The 22,009-nt window shown below is 39.5% G+C and overlaps 2 protein-coding genes across 14 annotated transcripts in view; both read left to right on the forward strand.

The window, feature by feature from the left end:
• The window catches only part of ATR (ATR checkpoint kinase), a 125,163-nt gene extending 120,703 nt beyond the window's left edge, over window positions 1–4,460 (forward strand). For 2 of the 3 annotated variants that reach the window (XM_003942568.3, XM_074405801.1), the window contains 2 exons: window positions 1,523–1,628; window positions 4,110–4,460. In XM_003942568.3, the coding sequence (XP_003942617.2) occupies window positions 1,523–1,628; window positions 4,110–4,283 (280 nt within the window). In that variant the 3' untranslated portion in view covers window positions 4,284–4,460. Of the gene's footprint in view, window positions 1–1,522; window positions 1,629–4,109 lie in introns of those variants that run through there. The other variant, XR_012519232.1, reaches the window with a different exon arrangement.
• Window positions 4,461–5,791: 1,331 nt separating this feature from the next.
• XRN1 (5'-3' exoribonuclease 1) overlaps window positions 5,792–22,009 on the forward strand; it is a 146,889-nt gene continuing 130,671 nt past the window's right edge. For 9 of the 11 annotated variants that reach the window (XM_010330405.3, XM_074405802.1, XM_010330404.2 and 6 more), the window contains exons 1-2: window positions 5,792–5,967; window positions 16,803–17,035. In XM_010330405.3, the coding sequence (XP_010328707.1) occupies window positions 5,893–5,967; window positions 16,803–17,035 (308 nt within the window). In that variant the 5' untranslated portion in view covers window positions 5,792–5,892. Of the gene's footprint in view, window positions 5,968–16,802; window positions 17,036–22,009 lie in introns of those variants that run through there. The other 2 variants (XM_074405808.1, XM_074405807.1) reach the window with 2 other exon arrangements.

The following is a 22,009-nucleotide window of genomic DNA, read 5'->3' on the forward strand; positions in this document are numbered from 1 at the left end:
GTTAGTTGGACATAATTGCAAAAGCAAATTTTCTGAAATAGGAAGTATATCATCATGTAGAACAGCCACCAAGAGCCCCTGTGTTAGTCTGGGGAAGTTGAACTTAAAATATAATAATAAGTTAAATTAAATTAAATTTTTGGAGCCGGGCGCGGTGGCTCAAGCCTGTAATCCCAGCACTTTGGGAGGCCGAGGCGGGTGGATCACGAGGTCAAGAGATCGAGACCATCCTGGTCAACATGGTGAAACCCCGTCTCTACTAAAAATACAAAAAATTAGCTGGGCATGGTGGTGTGTGCCTGTAATCCCAGCTACTCAGGAGGCTGAGGCAGGAGAATTGCCTGAACCCAGGAGGCGGAGGTTGCGGTGAGCCGAGATCGCGCCATTGCACTCCAGCCTGGGCAACAAGAGCGAAACTCCGTCTCAAAAAAAAAAAAAAAAAAAAAAAATTAAATTTTTGGAAAAGAACTAATTTGTAGAGGAAGTAGTTGAGACCCTAAAGGTAAATAAAATTGACCAGGCAAGGGAGAAGAGAGTGTTCTAAGTGATAAAAAAATTGAGGCAAGTGAAGTCATGGCCTGCCTGAGAAATACGGTATGTATTCCAGAGGGTTAACTTCCAGGAGGTGTTGCTAAGAAATGATGCTGGACAGGTAAGCAGGAGCTAGATTATGAAGGTCTCGTGTGGGGCCTGTTATTACATTATAACTTTGCCTGGAGAGCGGCCGGAAGTAATTGAAGGATTTTAAGAAGGAAAAAAAAGGGGGCAGGGGTGAAATGAGATAATCTGATTTGTACTGTAGGAAAAACTAGGGTTCTAGTTGGGGCTAACAGCTGGAAAACTAGTTAGAGGTTTATTGCCATAACCCAGGAAAAGATGATGGTGTACTGGACAGTGTCGTGGCAGTAGAGACAGAGATAAGTGAAGAGATTCCAAAGAGATTTAGGAAGAGAAATTGGATGTTAGAGGAAGAGGGAACAAGGATGATTCCTAGATTTTTGTCTAGGGCAAATGGGCAGATGCCGATGATCCCTGGTGATTTGGGGAATACAGCTGGGAAAAGGTAATGAATTTTGTTTTGGAGATACTGAGTTTGAGGTGCTCAGAACATACCCAACTGGGTATTTCCCATAGGTAATTGGATTTGATGTTTAGAGTACAGAAAAAAGGGTCTGGGTTAGGTCTGTATGGTAGCTATACATGTTATATGGTTATTGAAGACTTGGTAAGGATTAAGCTCCTTCATTCAACATATAGTCATTTACCAGTTCACAAGATACACTTAGAGATGGCACACAGAATTCATCTTACTCTATTTTCCTCTGACTGTCCTCTATCTTGTCTTTTTCCTGCCTTCCCTTCCACTCACACCAAAACAGAAATTTCATATAACTTAGTGAAAAGGTAGTAATGTGTATTATAAGAGTATTATCGTTAGCTCCTAATCCGCCACTTAAATACTGATGTTAGCAAGATTTCTTCTTGTAAAGATAACATTGTACCATATTTATTTCAATTTTAGTGTCTTAAAGACTTTTCTGCATGATCCTCTTGTGGAATGGAGTAAACCAGTGAAAGGACATTCCAAAGCATCACTGAATGAAACTGGAGAAGTTGTCAATGAAAAGGTTAGTAGAAAGTGTAGCTTGATATGGGCTGTAGTCTTCATCTCTACAAATGAACTTGATATGTAGCTATAGTTCTCATCTCTGTGCATGAGAACTGCTTGGAAATACAGTTAATGACTATTGCTTACTCTGAAATCTAGTTCTCTAGTATCACAATGCCGTAAGTGTTCTTTATTGTCAACAATGTTGACATTATTAGCATGTGTATAATAAAACAGCTCATGGCACACTTGTTTAACCATAGACAATTCACAGTTATAAGATACAGTAGGAAAAACAAGTGTAAATTATGTGAACTTAACAGAACAACAGGTCTGAGCTTTAATATCATGATACCAGTGTGTCACAAGCTATCTTAACGAATGCAGCAATTCACTTCTTACTAATATTAGTTAAGCTGTAAAGTTTGCAGGTAGCTTTGTTGTTGCTGTTTTTGAGACAGAGTCTTGCCCTGTCACCCAGGCTGGAGTGAAGCGTCATGATCTTGGCTTACTGCAACTTCTGCCTCTCAGGTTCAAGCAATTCTCCTGCCTTAGCCTCCCGAGTAGTTGAGATTACAAGCGTGTACCACCACGGCTGTCTAATTATTATATTTTTAGTAAAGATGGGATTTCACCATGTTGGCCAGACTGGTCTCAAACCCTTGGACTCAAGTGATCTACCCACCTTGGCTTCCCAAAATGCTGAGACTATAAACATAAACCACTGCACCTGGCCCAGATAGTTATTTTTAATAAATTAGAATAGATGGCGGATTTGAGGGGGGGGGGTGGGGGGAGGGGCATTCTTACATCTTTATTGTACAGGCTTACTAAATACAATTAATAATTATACCGACTATACCCTAATAAAGATTAAAAATTTACATTCCAGGCAACTACCTTAAGAGTTTAAGTCCACTTTCATTCTACTGATACAGCCTGAGGAAGGTTAGACACATACGCCCCCATCCTTCATGTCAACCTTAACCCCTTTGTCTTGAGAAAGGAGGTTTAGCTGCTTTTTTAGTTCTTCAGTTTCTTTTTCTTACTCTATTATCTTTATCTGTAGGATGATATTAATATTTCCAGAATTTTGGTAAAGTTCACTCTGTAGCAGTTGAATAGCAGATGGTTTCTGGGACATGTTCCTTTTCATTAAGTTCTAGATACAGTTGGCTTATACTAGATACCTTTTACTGAAGGATTCCAGTATTTGACCAGTTCTTAAACCTGTTAAAACTTCTGCTTCCTCCATTTCTATTCTAAACAGCTGAAAGAGCTCCAGTAGGATCACAGTCAACCTATATATATCTAACTGGACAGAACAAGCCCTGATCTCTACAAATTGTTTTTTGTTTTTTTTTTTAATTGCATTTTAGGTTTTGGGTTACATGTGAAGAACATACAAGATAGTTGCATAGGTACACACATGGTAGTGTGATTTGCTGCCTTCCTCCCCTTCACCTATATCCGGCATTTCTCCCCATGCTATCTCTCTCCAACTCCCCACCCCCCACTGTCCCTCCCCTATTTCCCCAGCAGACCCCAGTGTGTGATGCTCCCCTCCCTGTGTCCATGTGTTCTCATTGTTCAACACCCGCCTATAAGTAAGAACATGCGGTGTCTGATTTTCTGTTCTTGTGTCAGTTTGCTGAGAATGATGGTTTCCAGGTTCATCCATGTCCCTACAAAGGACACAAACTCATCGTTTTTGATGGCTGCATAATATTCCATGGTATATATGTGCCACATTTTCCCTGTCCAGTCTATCATCGATGGGCATTTGGATTCATTCCAGGTCTTTGCTATTGTGAACGGTGCTGCAATGAACATTCTTGTGCATGTGTCCTTATAATAGAACAATTTATAATCCTTTGGATATATACCCAGTAATGGGATTGCTGGGTCAAATGGAATTTCTGTTTCTAGGTCCTTGAGGAATCGCCACACTGTCTTCCCCAATGGTTGTACTAATTTACACTCCCACCAACAGCGTAAAAGTGTTCCTATTTTTCTACATCCTCTCCAGCATCTGTTGTCTCTAGATTTTTTAATGATTGCCATTCTAACTGGCATGAGATGGTATTTCAATGTAGTTTTGATTTGCATTTCTCTAATCACCAGTGATGAGCATTTTTTCATGTTTGTTGGCCTCGTGTATGTCTTCTTTTGTAAAGTATCTGTTCATAACCCCGTCTTAAAAAAAAAAATTTTTTTTAATTATTTTTTGAGAATTGCAATGTGTAAATAATTCCTTAGTATTTCATGTAGCCCAGAAACATGTCTAAGCAGTTGATGTTGAATCAATCTTGGAAGCCTCAAAATCAGTATCACAAGTTAACTGTATTTGTTTAATTTCTTCTTTTTCTGTATTTGCTCTTACAACAGGAGTATTGGTCAGTAAAATGGTGTTAACGTTTATTAAATGTCAAAATATAAAGAGAGGTAGTAATTCCAAATTATCAACATCTGTGTTTGATTTTATGTTTCTTCTTTTTAGGCCAAGACCCATGTTCTTGACATTGAGCAACGACTACAAGGTGTAATCAAGACTCGAAATAGAGTGACAGGACTGCCATTATCTATTGAAGGACATGTGCATTACCTTATTCAAGAAGCTACTGATGAAAACTTACTATGCCAGATGTATCTTGGTTGGACCCCATATATGTGAAATGAAATTATATAAAAGAATATGTTAATAATCCAAACGTAATGCATTTGGTATTAATCTATGGTTGTATCTGTTCAGTTCTAAAGTACCACATAAATTTATTTTCTCAGATCAACTGTTATTTCTCTCCGATCATTAATTATATGTAAAATATACATTCAATTATGAAGAAATAAATTGCTTTCTTAATACATACTGTGTATTATAGCTGGAGAAATGGAACATCATGTGTTCTCATGGTCAAAAACTATATTTGCAAGAAACAAGCAAGCCTAATTTCATTTTACAACTTCTACTGATTTCCTTTTAAAAGTCCTAGCTAGGCTGGACGTGGTGGCTCATGCCTATAATCCAAGCACTTTGGAGGCCAAGGCAGGCGGATCACCCGAGGTCGGGAGTTCAAGAACAGCCTGATCAACATGGTGAAACCCCGTCTTAAAAAAAAAAAATTAAAAGTCCTAGCTATTGTAAGGATCCACTTGAAGAACAAAATTATATGGAATAAATATTGTGGGCAAGGCATTGTACCAGACTTGTGCATAGAGCTACCCTCTCCTGTACTCCAGGAAGTGACAGTCTAGTAAGAGAGATATAAACAGCATATCATTAAGTTCACTTAATAAAACTATGTTTAAAGTGTGATGGGGAAAGAAATACAAGCCAAAAAGTGTGAATATGAAAACGAAATAAACGTTCTCTAATTTGTATGATGCTTGCCATACTGCAGTCCCAGAATGCAGAATCCAGTGGTCATGGAAGACAGCAAAACTTAACATTTCCTGAGATCTTAAAATCTAAAAAGGTTTAAATGTTTAAGGTTTTCTGTAAGTTTTCATCCAGAAGATTTAAATACAAAGTAATTAGGTCCTTACATTCAAATAAGTGGAAAACTCTTAAATTTAAAATTGATAATTTCACTTAAGTTGGTAAGACTCTCCCCAGTTGAAAGTGTGATGGGGAAAAATATGAAAAACCCAGAGGCATGAATGTAAAAACTAAACATCAAATGATTTCGTATCCAAGGTCTGTGGGGGGGGCAGGGGGGGCGGATGGGGCGTGTAATATGGAAATTTTTAAAAACAATTTGGAAAACGTTTTTAAAAGAAACTTTGTCGTGGGTTTAAATTCCTCAGAGAAAATAAATCCTAGCAAAAACAAACTAAGCCAAATAAATCACCGGATCTTTCCAAATCTGTGTGAAAAATACTGGGGTTAGCAACCCTTGGAGACAGAAGCAGAACAAATATCAGTGTTCGATACCCTTCCCACACCCTCGTGCGGTTTTATGCCACTTCCAAATTCACTTAGAAAGCACAGCTCTATGCTAGGGCATTTTCACACCAAAGGTGAAGCACCCCTGCAAACCTCCGCAGAGCCTCTGACCGCCACCAGCTCGCACCGCGGTCCCTGCCGCGCAAGGCCTGGCCGGCTAAGCCCCGCCCCTGGGACGGCCTCGGATCCTGCCGCTCTAGGCCCGGCGGGCGCTCTCTATGGTCGGCCGGGCGGTGTGTTGTCATCCGCGGAGCGACGGCCGGAGGCGGCAGCGGAGGCCCTGGCGGGGCGTTTGGTTTCGGTTTGGCCCTAACTAGTATTAGTGTTGACGGTCAAAATGGGAGTCCCCAAGTTTTACCGATGGATCTCAGAGCGGTATCCCTGCCTCAGCGAAGTGGTGAAAGAGCATCAGGTGGGTGAGCGAGGGGCACAGGCTCAGAAGGCCGAAGACCCGGGGCCCCGCGGCCCTCTCTCCACCCAGGGCTGGGGCTCTCCTGCCTCCTTCCCCTCGTCGTCTGGCCGATGTGTGGCTTAGGGAGAGGGACGGAAGGTTTGAGGACGCCCGGATGAGCTGAAAGGGGCCAAGGACGCAGGTTTCCTGTGTGTGGACACAGCCCCGGGTTCACGGCGCTCTGACAGCTCCTGCTGCGGCTGGTCCTTCCGCGACTCTGAAATGAAGTCCTGGGAAAGAACGCTTCTACCGTTCTCCCGTTTCTTCCAGGGAAGTTGCAAGTTGCCTTTTTCCTTACAGAGGCTGCGAAGCTGGAGTGGGTGTCCTCGTAGGTTCCCCGATCCCACCCAGAGCGGCAGACCCACGAACAAACAATAACAGCCGCCTCTGCACGCAGTCACCTTGTTTACTTTCCCTGATCCAGAGCGCGGCCCACCCGGCCCCCAACGCCTAGGACTTTCCGACGTGGCTGAGGGTCCATACTGATAATGCCTTTTGTACTTATTTTCTGTTAGCTCAAAAACAGCACCAGTCCCCTATTGCCAAAGCAAAAAACTTGGGCGGGCTGGCGAGTGGAGCTTAGGGCCTTTATTTGTAGGCCTTGCTGTGAAACAGAGAGAGGGGGTTGGGAAACAAATTGATAGGACATTAATACTACTAATAATATTTGGCATGTACTGACCCCAGGGCACTGTTAATGTGTAGATTACAAAAACGTAGTTTATATGTTGGAACTGTGGAAAGAGAGGAGAAAGCAGTCATCTATTAGGTAAACTAGACTTTGTGTGATGGGTGTTTGTCACATTTAATGAATTCGATAGATCTCTTGCCTGTTTGCAGTTTTACAGAAAAAAAAAAAGTTTTGAAATCTGTGTAGTTGATTGAATCAGTCTTGATGGGTAGTATTGTAAATAGCCTTTTAAATTATGGTTTAATCAGTACTTACAAACATGAGGGTAGTTTTACTTCTGGAAAAGAGTTTTTGTTGCTGGATTCCAATCAGATTTGGTAGATGAAAAAGAAAAGTACAAAAACTTACAAATGTTAGCTTATCTTTGATTTATTTGAAATATAGATTGAGTTACATTTAGAGAGGTATTTTTTTCGCCCGGAGAGGGCTAAAATCGAAACCAGTACATTGCAGAAATGGAGACAACCAACTTTGGCTTTGCTTGCATCCTTCAGTCAGTTCCTCCTATACATCAGTCACTTTATCTCTAAAGTGCAAAACTAATGTGATTGTTATTCAGGATAACTTAATAATACATAATTTGTTCAGTAGTATTTTTATTCTGTAGACTGTGGCACAGAATTTGGTTTGGTGGAAATATCCTAGATTCTCTCCATCCTGAGGAATTTTGTTATTGCAGAATGAAAATAATGTCTTTAATGCAGTTTTATGACATGGACACTAGGATAGGGTTTGTGAAAGCTTTATATAGAAAATGGGAGAATTTTTAAATTTCACTGTAAATAAATTTAATTTGGTTCATCATTGTGATGCATTTCAAAAATATTTGATTAAAAAAGAAACAAAAGTGTTACTAGCTTCTCTCTCAAGTAGAACGTAAAGACGGTATGTCACAGGCATTCAAAAGCTAGTCCTGGGGGAAAAGGGTAGGGAGAAGAAGTGAGTTATGGAAAGTCAATGGTTGTGGCCTCAGTAGCATAGGTTTTCAGTTTCTCTGAATCATCTAGTAAAAAGCAGAAAGAGAAACTAGAAAGCAGAGTTTAAAATCCATGAAACAATTAAACCATGTGACATGCTATCCCCATGAAAACCAATACATAAATATTTGAGGCAAACTACCAATAGTCTCTAGACACAATTGGTATTGACATCTGTGCAAAAGTGAGAAGGAAGCAATGGGGCAACATCTGATGGACCTTAGAACAGGAGAATTCCAGAATAGCCAACAGTATCCGCTAAAAGACTATGCTGGCCAATTAGCCATAGCTGAAACCGGGGAGTTTTGTTCTCTCCATTATCTGGGTGAAGGCCTAGCATAAGAAAGACCAAACAGGCAGGAGTAGTCTACCTCCTGTGAACACTCAAAACTGACTTGCCAAGGTGCCATTCTGTGCCAGAGCCCTAAGGAAAAGGAAGTGCAGTAAAATCTTACAAAACTTTTATGCAGGGAGTGAAATAAAATTTTATGAAAGGACAATAGAGACAAGAAAAGAGAAGGAGATAGTTCATATAAAAGTGAGGCAAAGTTATAGAATCAAGAAATCTTAGAAAACAAACCACAAAGCAAACCACTGTATTTTTTAGCACTACTCAGAAACAGTTTTGTGTGAACTTATATTCCCCAAACCCCTACTCGTTCTAAAAGCTCAAGAAAATTAAATTCCCATAAAAATGAGCTACAGAAAGATACTGAGGTCAAATCACATACAAAGTTATTATACGAGAAAAAGGGACAGAATATCTCTCCAGACATAAGAACTTGCAATGAAAAAATGCACACAAAATAGTCCAGAATTATAACCAAAACTGTTATCTATTTCACAATGTTTTAAAAGACACTAAGAAAATGATATAAGACATTAAAGAACAACATATATCAATTATGAAAATGTGGGAATGAGATGACAGAGAAAATCAGAAGTAAATGAAAAAAAATTTTCAGAGCTGAAGCCTCAAATAGAAGCAGGGCAAGAACAAACAATGCCATTAAAGAAAAAAATCGGTGGTGGAAAGGTGAAATTTTAAAAAATAAAATAGATTTAAAAGATTTAAGAAAAAGTAACAATAAGAAAGATAGGCAAAGAAGACAAATAATAGAGGTACCTGAAAAAGAAAAAATCAAAACAGCATAACAACAAATACTAAAACTGTAATAAAACTTTCCTGAAATGTAAAAAACTTGAAACCGCATATGGAAAGAATACTCCATGTTCGTCACCATGTTGATTCATATGACCAATACTAAGACATATTCTAGTAAAATTCCTGAACTTTAAAGAAAAGGAAAAGGACTAGTGGCTTTACTTGAGGATCCCCAAACTGGGAACAACATGTTCCTCCTGGTTAGTGTCCCCACAACAATTGAAGAAAAAAAAAGACAAAATAAGGTTATAGCTTTATAAATCTGAAACTTTGCTTTGAACCAGATTGTCCTGTTTCATTGGAAATTAGCTGTGATTTTGTTTTACACTCAATAGCACCATAATTGAAGAAAGGAGGGGAGAACAGTTCCAGAGACATTTTTTCAAATAATTATCTTTTTTACTGTAGCACCACCTTACCCTTTGCATATCTTCAGAACTTGGAGCTTACATCTTATAAGGATCTGTGACCAGGTTCAACAGTTTCAGCTTCTCATACAGTATTCTGGGTTTGTTGTGGGCTACTTTGTTTTATCCATTAGTAATAAACTCTTTTCCTCACTTCTAGAAATCTGTGGTTGACTGATAGCTCCCATTCTCAGGATTTTTTATGGGGAGAAGAGGGATATATGTATGTAAAATCCTTTACTCTATTGTCATAGGATTTGGGGAAAGGAGAGAAGATAAACACATATACTTGATCTGTCTGCTTTACAAAGCACAGATTATACAATTTTAAGATTATAAACTCTTGGAGCATATGTAGTTCTCTTGGTGATTATAATCCAGAACAGTGCCGTTAAAATAGCTAAGATTTGTTAAGCACTTGCAGTGTACCAGACAGTTTTAAGTGCTTTACATGAATTCACTTATTTAATCATAGCAATTTTAGATCATTTTGTAGCTGACAAAACTGAGTGATAAAAAGAGTGAGTTATCCAAAGTCATTACATAGCTAGTAAAGTAATTGTTTGGAACTGAATTGGAAACCAGGCACAATTGCTCTAGAGCAGCGGTCCCCAATCTTTTTTGGCACCATGGTCCAGTTTCATGGAAGACAGTTTTTCCGTGGACAGCGGGTAGGATGGCCTTCAGAATGACTTATTGTGTACTTTATTTCTGTTATTATTACATTGTAATATATAATGAAACAACTGTACAACTCACAATAATGTAGAATCAGTGGGAACTCTGAGCTTATTTTCCTGCAACTAGATGGTCCCATTTGAGGATAATGGAAGACAGTGACAGATCATCAGGCATTAGATTCTCAAAAGGAGCTTGCAACCTAAATCTATCACATGTACAGTTCACAATAGGGTTCCTGTTCCTATGAGAATCTAATGCTGCCGCTTATCTGACAGGAGGTGGAACTCAGGCCGTCATGCCAGAGATGGGGAGTGGCTGTAAATACAGACAAAGCTTCCCTCACTGGACTGCAGCTCACTTCCTGCTGTGCCACCGGGTTCCTAACAGGCCACGGACTGGTAGTGGTCAGTGGCCTCAGGGTTGGGGACTCCTGCTCTATAGCAGTGTTGTTTCCTTTTTTATGTGTTTATTTTTGGCCATGGAGTCTCACTCTGTTGCCCAGGCTGGAGTGCAGTGGCACAGTCTGGGCTCACTGCAACCTCTGCCACCCAGGCTCAAGCTCTCACTTCGGCCTCTAAGTAGCTGAGACCACAGACATGTGCCACCACACTCAGCTAATTTTTTGTATTTTTGGTAGAGTCAGGGTTTCACCATGTTGCCCAGGCTGGGCTCAAACTCCTGAGCTCAAGTGATCCACCCACCTCAGCCTCCCAAAGTGCTGGGATTGCAGGTGTGAGCCACCACACCTGGCCTAGACCTCTTTTTTTCTAATCATTCCCTCTACCTCGGGGAACTTTAATGCCACAGGTATGTCATATATCTGTTTTTATACTATGGGTGCTTTGTTTTATAATCCCGCCCCCCCCACACACAGTGATTTTGGCCTACTTGGGAATGGTATCGTTACTGTTGATTACGCATGCTCCAAAGCTTGCACTTAAAAAAAAATTGCAAGGCTTGGTGCGGTGGCTCATACCTGTAATCCCAGCACTTTGGGAGGCCAAGGTAGGCAGATCCGTTGAGCTTGGGAGTTCAAGACCACCTGGGCAACATGGTAAAACACTGTCTCTACCAAAAATACAAAAAATTAGCTGGGTGTGGTGCCACGTACCTTTAGTCCAAGCTTCTGGGAAGGCTGAGGTGGAGAAATCACTTGAACCCAGGAGGCCAAAGTTACAGTGAGCTCAGATCATGCCACCGCACTCCAACCCTTGGTGACACTGGGAGTCTCAAAAAAAAAAAAACAACTCTAGTAAAATATACATAACAGAATGTACCATCTTTGGGCATTTTTAAGTGTATAGGTCTTTTGCATCAAGTACATTCACATTGTTGTTCTAAGCCTACACTTTTAAAATGAATCTTCTCTGCCTTATGCTAAAAAAATACTTCTTGGTTATGAAAACCTTTCAAATTTTAGGGAACACAAGTTTCCATTTCCATTTTAGAGTGTTTGCTGATGCGTAGGGAGCTTATCTATCTTATTCTTTACTGTATTACGTTATTTACTATATATCCCAAGTCCCTAGCATTATGTGTGGCACATAATGGGTATTCAGTAAATATTTTTTGAGTGAATTAATTTATTTGGTATAGCATATTATATAGCATATAACATATAGTATATAGATATAATTTATAGAAATGCATGTTAAAATATACATGGTATATTAGTATGTTGTAAAACAATATTTTTAAAAAATGAAATGAAGCTTGGGATTATTTTTTATTTAGTTTTTATTTTTGTGGGTATATAGTAAGCGTATATATTTATGGGGTTCATGAGATGTTTTTATACAGGCCTGCAGTGCATAATAATCACATCATGGAGAATGGAGTATCTATCCCCTTAAGTATTTATCCTTTTGTTACAAACAATTTAATAATACTCTTTTAGTTGTTTTTAAATATACACTTAAATTATTGACTTAAGTTACCCTGTTGTGCTATCACATAGTAGGTCTTATTCATTCTTAATTTTTTTATTTCGGATGCAAGGTCATGCTTCATCACCCAGGCTGGAGTACAGTGTCATGATCTTGGCTCACTGCCACCCCTGCCTCCTGAGTTCAAGCAATTCTTGTGCCTCAGCCACCCAAGTAGCTGGGATTGGGTGTGCGCCACCACACCCAGCTATTTTTTTATTTTTAGTAGACATGGGATTTTGCCGTGTTGGCCAGGCTTTTCTCCAACACCCAGTGGCCTCAGTTGTTCCTCCCACCTCAGCCTCCCAAAGTGCTGGGATTACAGACATGAGCTATCATGCCTGGTTTGTGTTTTTTTGTTTGTTGTTTGTTGGTTTTAATTTAAATATTTTTAAAAACAGAGACAGGGTTTCGCCATCTTGCCCACATTGGTGTTGAACTACTGGGCTCAAGTGACCTGCCCACCTCGGCCTCCCAAAGTGTTGGGATTACAGGCGTGAGTCATCGCACCCAGCCTAGGTCTTATTCATTCTTTCAATTTTTCTTTTATACCCATTAACCTTTTTCACCTCTCCCCTGACGCCCCCAATACCCTTCCCAGCCTCTAGGAACCATCTTTCTATTCTCTATGTCCATGAGTTCTATTGTTTTGATCTTTAGATTCCATAAATGAAAACATGCAATGTTTGTCTTTCTGTGCTAGGCTTAGTTTACTTAACATAATGATCTCCCTTTCCACCCATGTAGTTGCAGATGACGGGATCTAATTCTTTCTTAAGGCTGGATACACATTCTCTATTGTGTATATGTACCACATTTACTTTGTCCCTTCATCTGTTGATGGACACTTAGGTTGCCTGCAAATCTTGGCTGTTGTGAACAGTATAGCAACAAACAAGGGAATACAGATATCTCTGCGATATACTGATTTCCTCTCTTTGGAGTATATTAACACAGCAGTGGGATTCCTGGGATCATATGGTAGTTCTATTTTTAGTTTTTTGAGGAACCTCCAAACTGTTCTTCATAGTGGTTGTACTAACTTAGATTCCTACCAACAGTATACGAGGGTTCCCTTTTCTCCACATCTTTGCTAGCATTTGTTATTGCCTATCTTTTGAATATAAGCCATTTTAACTGGGGTAAGATGATATCTCATTGTAGTTTTGATTTGCATTTCTCTGATCATCAGTGATGTTGAGCACCTTTTCATATGCCCGTTTGCCATTTGTAAGTCTTTTTTTGAGAAACATATTTTCAACCCTTTTGCCCGTTTTTTTGATTGGATTTTTAGATTTCGTCATATAGCGCTGTTTGAGCTCGTTGTCTATTCTGATTATTAATTCCTTGTCAGTTGAGTAGTTTGCAAAGATGTTTCTTGAATTCCGTGTCTCTTCACTTTGCTGATTGTTTTCTTTTCCGTGCAGAAGCTTTTTAACTTGATGTGATACAGTTTCACTTGATGTGATACAGTTTCTCCATTTTTGCTTTAGTTGCCTGTGCCTGTGGGATATTACTTAAGAAATTTTTGCCCACACCAGTGTTCTAGTTTTCCTCAATGTTTTCTTGTAGTAGCTTGTAAAGATACGTAGAAAGAGGAAAGAATATAGAATTGGCAGGAAAAATAGCAGCCAAATCATGCAGGACCTTTTATGCTGTTTGGGATTTGTAATATCCTATCAGTTTAAGTAAGGATGCAATGTGATCAGATTATTGTTTTAGAAAAATAGCTAAACTATGCTGAGAGACAAACTGGAAGCAAGCAGTTCTGTTGGGAAACAGGACGTGGACCGGTGCAGGAGGTCTGGGGATAGAGAAAAGGATGATATTGCCTAAGACAGTGGGAATGGATAAGACGGTAAGATTCTAGAAACATTTTGGATGTTAAATTAAAAAGAAAAATACCTCAGTGACTAATTAGATATGGGATTGGAGAAGGAGGAGAGTATAAAATAACCTTGAAATTTCTAACTTGCAAATGTAATAACTCTGAGAAGAGAAACTGCATTTTCAGTAATCTCTTTGTATGGGAGCAAAATTCATTTTTTTTTTTTTTGAGGGCACTAATCTGCCAGTGTGGGAGCAAAATTCTATTGCATGTTCTCACTTTATTCAACACATTAGCCAATGATTAATTATTCTCTGTCTTTCTTACTAATCTGAAACCTGAGAATTTTTCAAGTATTCTTTTTCTAAAAGGAAAATTATAGTGGAGTATTTTTTAGATTATGGAGGTAATATATGCTCATTATTTTTAAAAATTTAGATAATGCAGAAAGATATAAAAACTATTATATAGCCTAGAGGAAAGTGAAAAGCTTTCATCATCCATGGTTAACCACTAGTAACATCTTGTTTTTATATACTTCCTAACTTTTCTATGCAGATTTATATATAAGTAAATATTTTCTATAAATAGGAGACTATACCTGCTGTTTATACCCTGCCTTTGTCACTGATTATATATATTATGCATATTATTCCATGTCAAATATGAATCTGTTTCACATTTGTAATTGCTGTGTTGTATTCCATTGTGTGGATGTACCACCATCAGTTTTCTTTTTTTATCTTTTTTGTATAATACTGCCATGAAAATTTTTATCCTTATATCTTTACAAGTTAATCATATCTGATTACTTTATAGGATAAATTTTCAATAGTAGAAATCCTGGGTTAAAGATACATGTTTTAAATTTCTAATGCATACTTTTTGATCAGTTATGCTAATTTACATTCTAGTCCCAAACTATTGGGTATAAACCCCGTTTCTGTTTTTCTAGCTCTGTGACTTTTCTCTAAAATGTGAATACTAAATATTTATCTTTTAAGGTTATAATTAAGTCAGAGAATGATTATACATATTTAGCCCAATGTTTAGTACCTAATAATTGCATAATAAACGCTACCCATTGCTCTTGATAACATGCAAAATATACATTTCCCCAAAGCCTTGTTAGTACTGGATAACATCAGTCTCTTTAATTTTTACTAATGTAGGGGAAATGATGTGTCATTTCTTTCTTTTTTTTGTTTTTTGATACGGAGTCTGGCTCTATTGCCAGGCTGGAGTGCAGTGGCACGATCTCAGCTCACTGTATCCTCCCTCTGCCTCTTGGGTTCAAGCAGTTCTCCTGCCTCAGCCTCCCGAGTAGCTGAGATTACAGGCACGCACCACCACGGCCCACTAATTTTTTTTTCTTTTTTTTTCTTTGCCTCTCCCAAAATGGCCCGCTAATTTTTGTATTGTTTTTGGTAGAGATGGGGTTTCGCCATGTTGGCCAGGATGGTCTTGATCTCCTGACCTTGGTGTCTGCCCACCTCGGACTCCTGGAAGTCCTGGAATTACAGGCATGAGCCACTGCACCCAGCCAATATGTCATTTCAATTAGAAATTTTGGACAGTGAACAGCTTTTCATGTGCTTATTGGACTTTTTTGTTTATTCTTTTCTGAATTGCTTTGCATTTTCTGTGATTCCTTTAAAAATTTGCTTTTTTTTTTTTTTTTTTTGAGACAGTCTCGCTGTGTCCCCAAGGCTGGTGGAAATTCTAAAATTTTTATGTGTTGCTTGTACATACACTACTGTATAAATAGATATTTTATAAAAATATGTTTTGATGGTGTTCATGAATTCAGAGACCAAAACTTTTCACTCCCAAAACTCAAAAGCATGCTACTTTCTCAGTAGCAGGAAAATATATCGTTGTAAAACTTGAGTTACTGTTTCAGAAGTGATTTCTATTATGTTTATACAAGGAGAGCTCCTTATGTTTTTATGTTTGAAAATTCAAAGTAATTTAATGAATATTTAAGGTCCACTCTATTCGAAAACTTTTATTACACTAGAAAATATAACTCGTTAGTTGTACTCATTTCAGTTCCATCTTAGTGTATGTTTGTTTCCGTAATGTTCCCCTTACTCACAAACATTTACTTTTTTTCTTTTTAGTAAAAAAAATTTGTTCCTGCCGGGCACGGTGGCTCAAGCCTGTAATCCCAGCACTTTGGGAGGCCGAGGCGGGTGGATCACGAGGTCGAGAGATCGAGACCATCCTGGTCAACATGGTGAAACCCCGTCTCTACTAAAAGTGCAAAAAATTAGCTGGGCATGGTGGCACGTGCCTGTAATCCCAGCTACTCAGGAGGCTGAGGCAGGAGAATTCCCTGAGCCCAGGAGGCGGAGGTTGCGGTGAGCCGAGATCGCGCCATTGCACTCCAGCCTGGGTAACAAGGGCGAAACTCCGTCTCAAAAAAAAAAAAAAAAAAAAAAAATTTTGTTCCTGTTGGGACCAAGAGTTCCAACACAAATATTTAAATAGAGGAAAAGTAAATGAGAGAGCCATTAAGGTCTTATAAAAGAAGATGCCTGTTAGTCAGAGTTTACAAATTATTAACCCATATATCACAAACAAGAAATCCATTTTTCAGGTTTCAGTTTCATAAGTTTCTTGGCATAATCGCACTTTTAAAAAATTAACCAATCAGTGATTGTTTCAGTGAAACAATTAGGCTTTAGGTCATGTGTGAAACCTTTCAATAACCATGTACAAACAGCCTTTTGATGTAAGTAGGCTTTTTGTTACCCATTTATAGAGGAAATTGAGGTTTTGAGGAGTTAATGTCAAATGGTAGAAAGGAACGAAACTAATATTTTGAGTACCAAATTAACCCAGCACTTTATTTGGTGTTTTATATTATTTTGAATAAGTAGATTATTTCCTGACAGTGAATTTGATCAAGTCATTAGTGCATTATATATAACCAAATATGTTACCATATTACCAGTTCTTTACTTTTTAAATTAATCTGTGATTGTTTACTCAGTTTTTGTATAATCAGAATACACTAGTCCTGCTTTTTATAATTGAATAATCACTTTTCTCTGCTTCTTAAGATATCTATAGTTGATTAAAATAAATAATCTGAAGCATTTTTCTTTCTTTTTCAGATTCCTGAATTTGACAACTTGTATCTGGATATGAATGGAATTATACATCAATGCTCCCACCCTAATGATGATGATGTTCACTTTAGAATTTCAGATGATAAAATCTTTACTGATATTTTTCACTACCTGGAGGTATTGTTTCGCATTATTAAACCCAGGAAAGTGTTCTTTATGGCTGTTGATGGTGTGGCTCCTCGAGCAAAAATGAACCAGCAGCGTGGGAGGCGTTTTAGGTAAAACATTTATGCTTTATTTTGGAATATTATTTAGCTTAGTAAAAATATATTATTTTAAAGATAATTGATTTAACACAATCTTCTGTTCATGTTTATTTTCTGCGTAAAATTCCCCCAAAAATGGAAATATCTCAATGACATATTTTGCTAGTCAAGTAATGAGTTAGGAGGAACTCAGTAAGATGTCCTTTCTCAAAACGTATGTTCAGGGTTCTTCGTTTGTTTGTTGAGACAGAATCTCACTGTCACCCAGGCTGGAGTGCAGTGGCGTGATCTTAGCTCACTGTAACATCTGCCTCCCTAGTTTAAGTGATTATCGTGCCTCAGCCTTCCAAGTAGCTGAGATGACAGGCAAGTGCCACCAGACCCAAAATTACATACTTTTTTATGATATACTGTGTGTGTGTGTGTGTGTGTGTGTGTGTGTGTGTGTGTGTGTTGTGTGTGTGTGTGTGTGTGTGTGTATAATTTTGCTTTTTCTGAGATGGAGTTTCACTCTTGTCGCCTACACTGGAGTGCAATGGTGCAATCTTGGCTAACTGCAACATCTGCCTTCCAGGTTCAAGTGATTTTCCTGCCTCACCCTCCCGAGTAGCTGGGATTACAGGCACCCACCACCACGCCTGGCCAACTTTTGTATTTTTAGTAGGGATGGTTTCACCACATTGGCCAGGCTGGTCTCGAACACCTGACCTCATGTAATCCGTCTGCCTCAGCCTCCCAAAGTGCTGGGATTACAGGTGTGAGCCACCGTGCCTGGCCAGTTTTTTTTTTTTTTTTTTTTTTTGAGACAGTCTCGCTCTGTCACCCAGGTCGGAGTGCAATGGCGTGATCTCGGCTCACTGTAACCTTTGTCTCCCAGGTTTAAGCAATTCTCCTGCCTCAGCTTCCCGAGTAGCTGGGACTACAGGCGCGTGCCACCACACTGGGGTTTCACCATGTTAGCCAGGATGGTCTTGATCTCCTGACTTCGTGATCCACCCACCTCGGCCTCCCAAAGTGTTGGGATTACAGGTGTGAGCCACTATGCCCAGCAAATTTTTTTTTTTTTTTTTTTTGAGACGGAGTTTCGCTCTCATTACCCAGGCTGGAGTGCAATGGCGCGATCTCGGCTCACTGCAACCTCCGCCTCCTGGGTTCAGGCAATTCTCCTGCCTCAGCCTCCTGAGTAGCTGGGATTACAGGCATGTGCCACCATGCCCAGCTAATTTTTGTATTTTTAGTAGAGACGGGGTTTCACGATGTTGACCAGGATGGTCTCGATCTCTTGACCTCGTGATCCACCCATCTCGGCCTCCCAAAGTGCTAGGATTACAGGCATGAGCCACCGCGCCCGGCCAGCAAATTTTTTAGTAGAGACAGGAATCTAGGTGAGCCGTAAGGGATGACTTCCCAAACAGCGCCACAGAACTGACTCACCAGTGGCAGAACTGTTACCACATTCAAGTAATATGGTGAAGAGTTTAGAGCCCCCTACCAAAATGGGTGATTCCAGGAACTTATTCCTTCATCTGTGATCCAATAATTAAGCTGTCACTGGTGGCTCTAAGAATACATCACTAGTTACAGTTCAGCAATTAGGATGCTACCGTTGCATCTGTTGGTTCCAGAGCTACAGTGCACCTGCTATATCTGTACTGAAAAAAACTGATTCTCTGTTCCTTGCTTATTAGCACCTCCAAAGCTACTGAATATTGGGATCTTCTTTACCATTGCTGAAATATTCACAGACACTAGAGCTCCAATGCCTCAACTGTGATGCAGGCATCACCACACTTCCACCTTCCAAACCTTTTATGGAAGCATCTAATTGACAAATTCTAAGCCATATTCAGATACTTAGCTGCAGGGAATCCTGAGAGCTTTCTAACCTCTGTGGTATCAGAAGGTAAACTAGGAGAGTGAAACGGAAGTTGAGGGCCGATACATTATAACCACCACAAGCATTTATTAAATACTGTGCTGATATTGAGCACTATATATTTTTCCTAGAAATCCCCTAGTTAGCTTTCTGCCATTCTCTACAGTGTTGACTTTCTCCATTCGTAATTCCTTGTTTTACTTGTTTCTAAATATGTCTTCTATCTTTTTATCCCCACCATGCCACTAAAATTTCCTAACAAAATTATGGCTAAATCCAAAGAATAATTCTTTCTTTAACTTATTTCTTTCTTTAACTTATTTCATTTATCCACATCATTTAACAACGTTGACCATTCTTTTTGAACTTCTCCTTTTCCGTGACCATCATGTAACCACATTCTCTCTTTGACCATACTTTCTTTTTTTTTTCTGAGACGGAGTTTCGCTCTCGTTACCCAGGCTGGAATGCAATGACGCGATCTCGGCTCACCGCAACCTCCGCCTCCTGGGTTCAGGCAATTCTCCTGCCTCAGCTTCCCGAGTAGCTGAGATTACAGGCATGCCCCACCATGCCCAGCTAATTTTTTGTATTTTTTAATGGAGACAGGGTTTCACCATGTTGACCAGGATGGTCTCGATCTCTTGACCTTGTGATCCGCCTGCCTCGGCCTCCCAAAGTGCTGGGATTACAGGCTTGAGCCACCGCGCCTGGCCTTTTTGACCGTACTTTCTTAGTCTCCTTGTCATCTTTTCTTCCTCTGCTTTTCTTTCTTTTCTTTTTCTTTTTATTTTTTTGAGACGGAGTTTCGCTCTTGTTACCCAGGCTGGAGTGCAATGGCGCGATCTCGGCTCACTGCAACGTCCGCCTCCTGGGTTCAGGCAATTCTCCTGCCTCAGCCTCCTGAGTAACTGGGACTACAGGCACATACCACCATGCCCAGCTAATTTTTTGTATTTTTAGTAGAGAGGGGGTTTCACCATGTTGACCAGGTTGGTCTCGATCTCTTGACCTCGTGATCCACCCGCCTCGGCCTCCGAAAGTGCTGGGATTACAGGTGTGAGCCACCGTGCCTGGCCCTCTGCTTTTCTTAAGTATTAATGTTTCTTAACTTTCTATCCTAAGCTCTGAGTTATTTCATCCAATGGCTTTGATCACTGTATCTCTGTTGGTGACTCCAAATTTATCTTTCTGGTGGATTGCTTTCTCCTGAGCTCTTATATATCCAAATGCCTTCTGAATGTCTCCCTTTGGAAAACCCAGATTATACTTCAGGGTTAACATATTTAGAACTGAACTCCTCTTCCCCTTAAAATAGCCTGCCTTCTGTATTTCTTATTTCAATGAATGACAACACCTGCCACTAGCTACCTAATCCAAAAGTCCAAGAGTTATTTGGACTTCTCCCTCTTCCTCATTCCTCATATCCAATCCTCTTTATTCAGTCTCAAATTTGTCACATCTGTCTACTTCTTTTCATCTTTAATGCTACTGTCTCAGCCTGGACTACCATTATCTTAATCTAGATTACTTTAATAGTCTTACCTTGTTCCTGTCCCAAACATTTTCTTTATTGCATCCAGATTAAACATTATGGCTATTTAATTTTCTGCCTCCCTACTAGAGTGTAATCTCTGAGAAGAAGACTTTTTTTTTTTTTTTGAGACAAAGTCTCACTCTGTCTCGCCCAGGCTGGAGTACAGTGGTGTGATCTTGGCTTACTGCAGCCTCCGCCTCCTGGGTTCAAGTGATTCTCCTGTCTCAGCCTCCTGAGTAGCTGGGACTACAGCCACTCACCACCACACCCAGCTATTTTTTTTTTTTTTTTTTTTGTGCTTTTAATAGAGATGGGGTTTTGCCATGTTGGCCAGGCTGATCTCAAATTCCTGAACTCAGATGAGTCACCCACCTCAGCCTCCCATGCTGGGATTACAAGCGTGAGCCACCATGCCTGGCCAGGAATAATTTCTCTTTTGTTATATGCTAAGACCTTGTGACATAACATTGTTGAATAATTGGTCAGCCAAAAAAGGAAGGGAAGAAAAGAGGAAAGAAGACATTGCAGAGTTTACAAATGAGCTGGTATCTTCAGAGTTTTTGTTATATTAAAGAGGATGGTGAAAGAGAGGTTAAGCATGAAGAAGAGTTTGTTCATCAAAGAAACAGAATTCTATAGGGCGCAGTAGTTGAAGTTGGTAGCAAGGCTATAGAAACTATCTTCAAAGCAGAGTTTCCTAACTTGTATGCCATGTGGCATGCTGGTTTGCTGCAAAGGGGTTACGGTAGAAGTCAGACAGGTAGTAGGACTCCCATATTCAAATCCAGGTTTGCCTGACTAAAACTCAGGTTTCTTTTTTTTTTAGTAAATTCTATTGCCTCAGAAATGTGATGATTTGGCAGTTGATTTCATTAATATTATTAGGCTTTCATTTTAAATGTTTTTAGGAAACACAGGTATTTCAATTTTATAATTGTTTTTTTATATAATCTTAGGGATAATTTTAATGATCTTAAATTTATACATTAAATGATGATTAAGATCATTAAATGTCATTATCATTAGATGTAGCATATATAACAAACATTTAAAGCTATACTTTGATCTTATTTTTAGAATGAATTTACTATATATTTGTGACAGTTACTTTGCCTTCTTAACATTCTGTTAAAATGTGTTACTTCTATAATCTTAATCTGAAAACTTTTTTTTTTTTTTTTTTGAGATGGAGTTTCGCTCTTTTTACCCAGGCTGGAGTGCAATGGCGCGATCTCGACTCACCGCAACCTCCGCCTCCTGGGTTCAGGCAATTCTCCTGTCTCAGCCTCCTGAGTAGCTGGGATTACAGGCACGCACAACGATGCCCAGCTAATTTTTTGTATTTTTAGTAGAGACGGGGTTTCACCTTGTTGACCAGGATGGTCTCGATCTCTTGACCTCGTGATCCACCCGCCTCGACCTCCCAAAGTGCTGGCATTACAGGCTTGAGCCACCGCGCCTGGCTGAAAACTTTTAAGTCTTTTATTATTATTATTTTTTTAATGCAACAGGGTCTCACTCTGTCACACAGCCTGGAGTGCAATGATACAGTCATCACTCACTGCAATCTCGA

Source organism: Saimiri boliviensis, chromosome 9 (assembly GCF_048565385.1).
Source record: "Saimiri boliviensis isolate mSaiBol1 chromosome 9, mSaiBol1.pri, whole genome shotgun sequence".
Lineage (NCBI taxonomy): Eukaryota > Metazoa > Chordata > Mammalia > Primates > Cebidae > Saimiri > Saimiri boliviensis.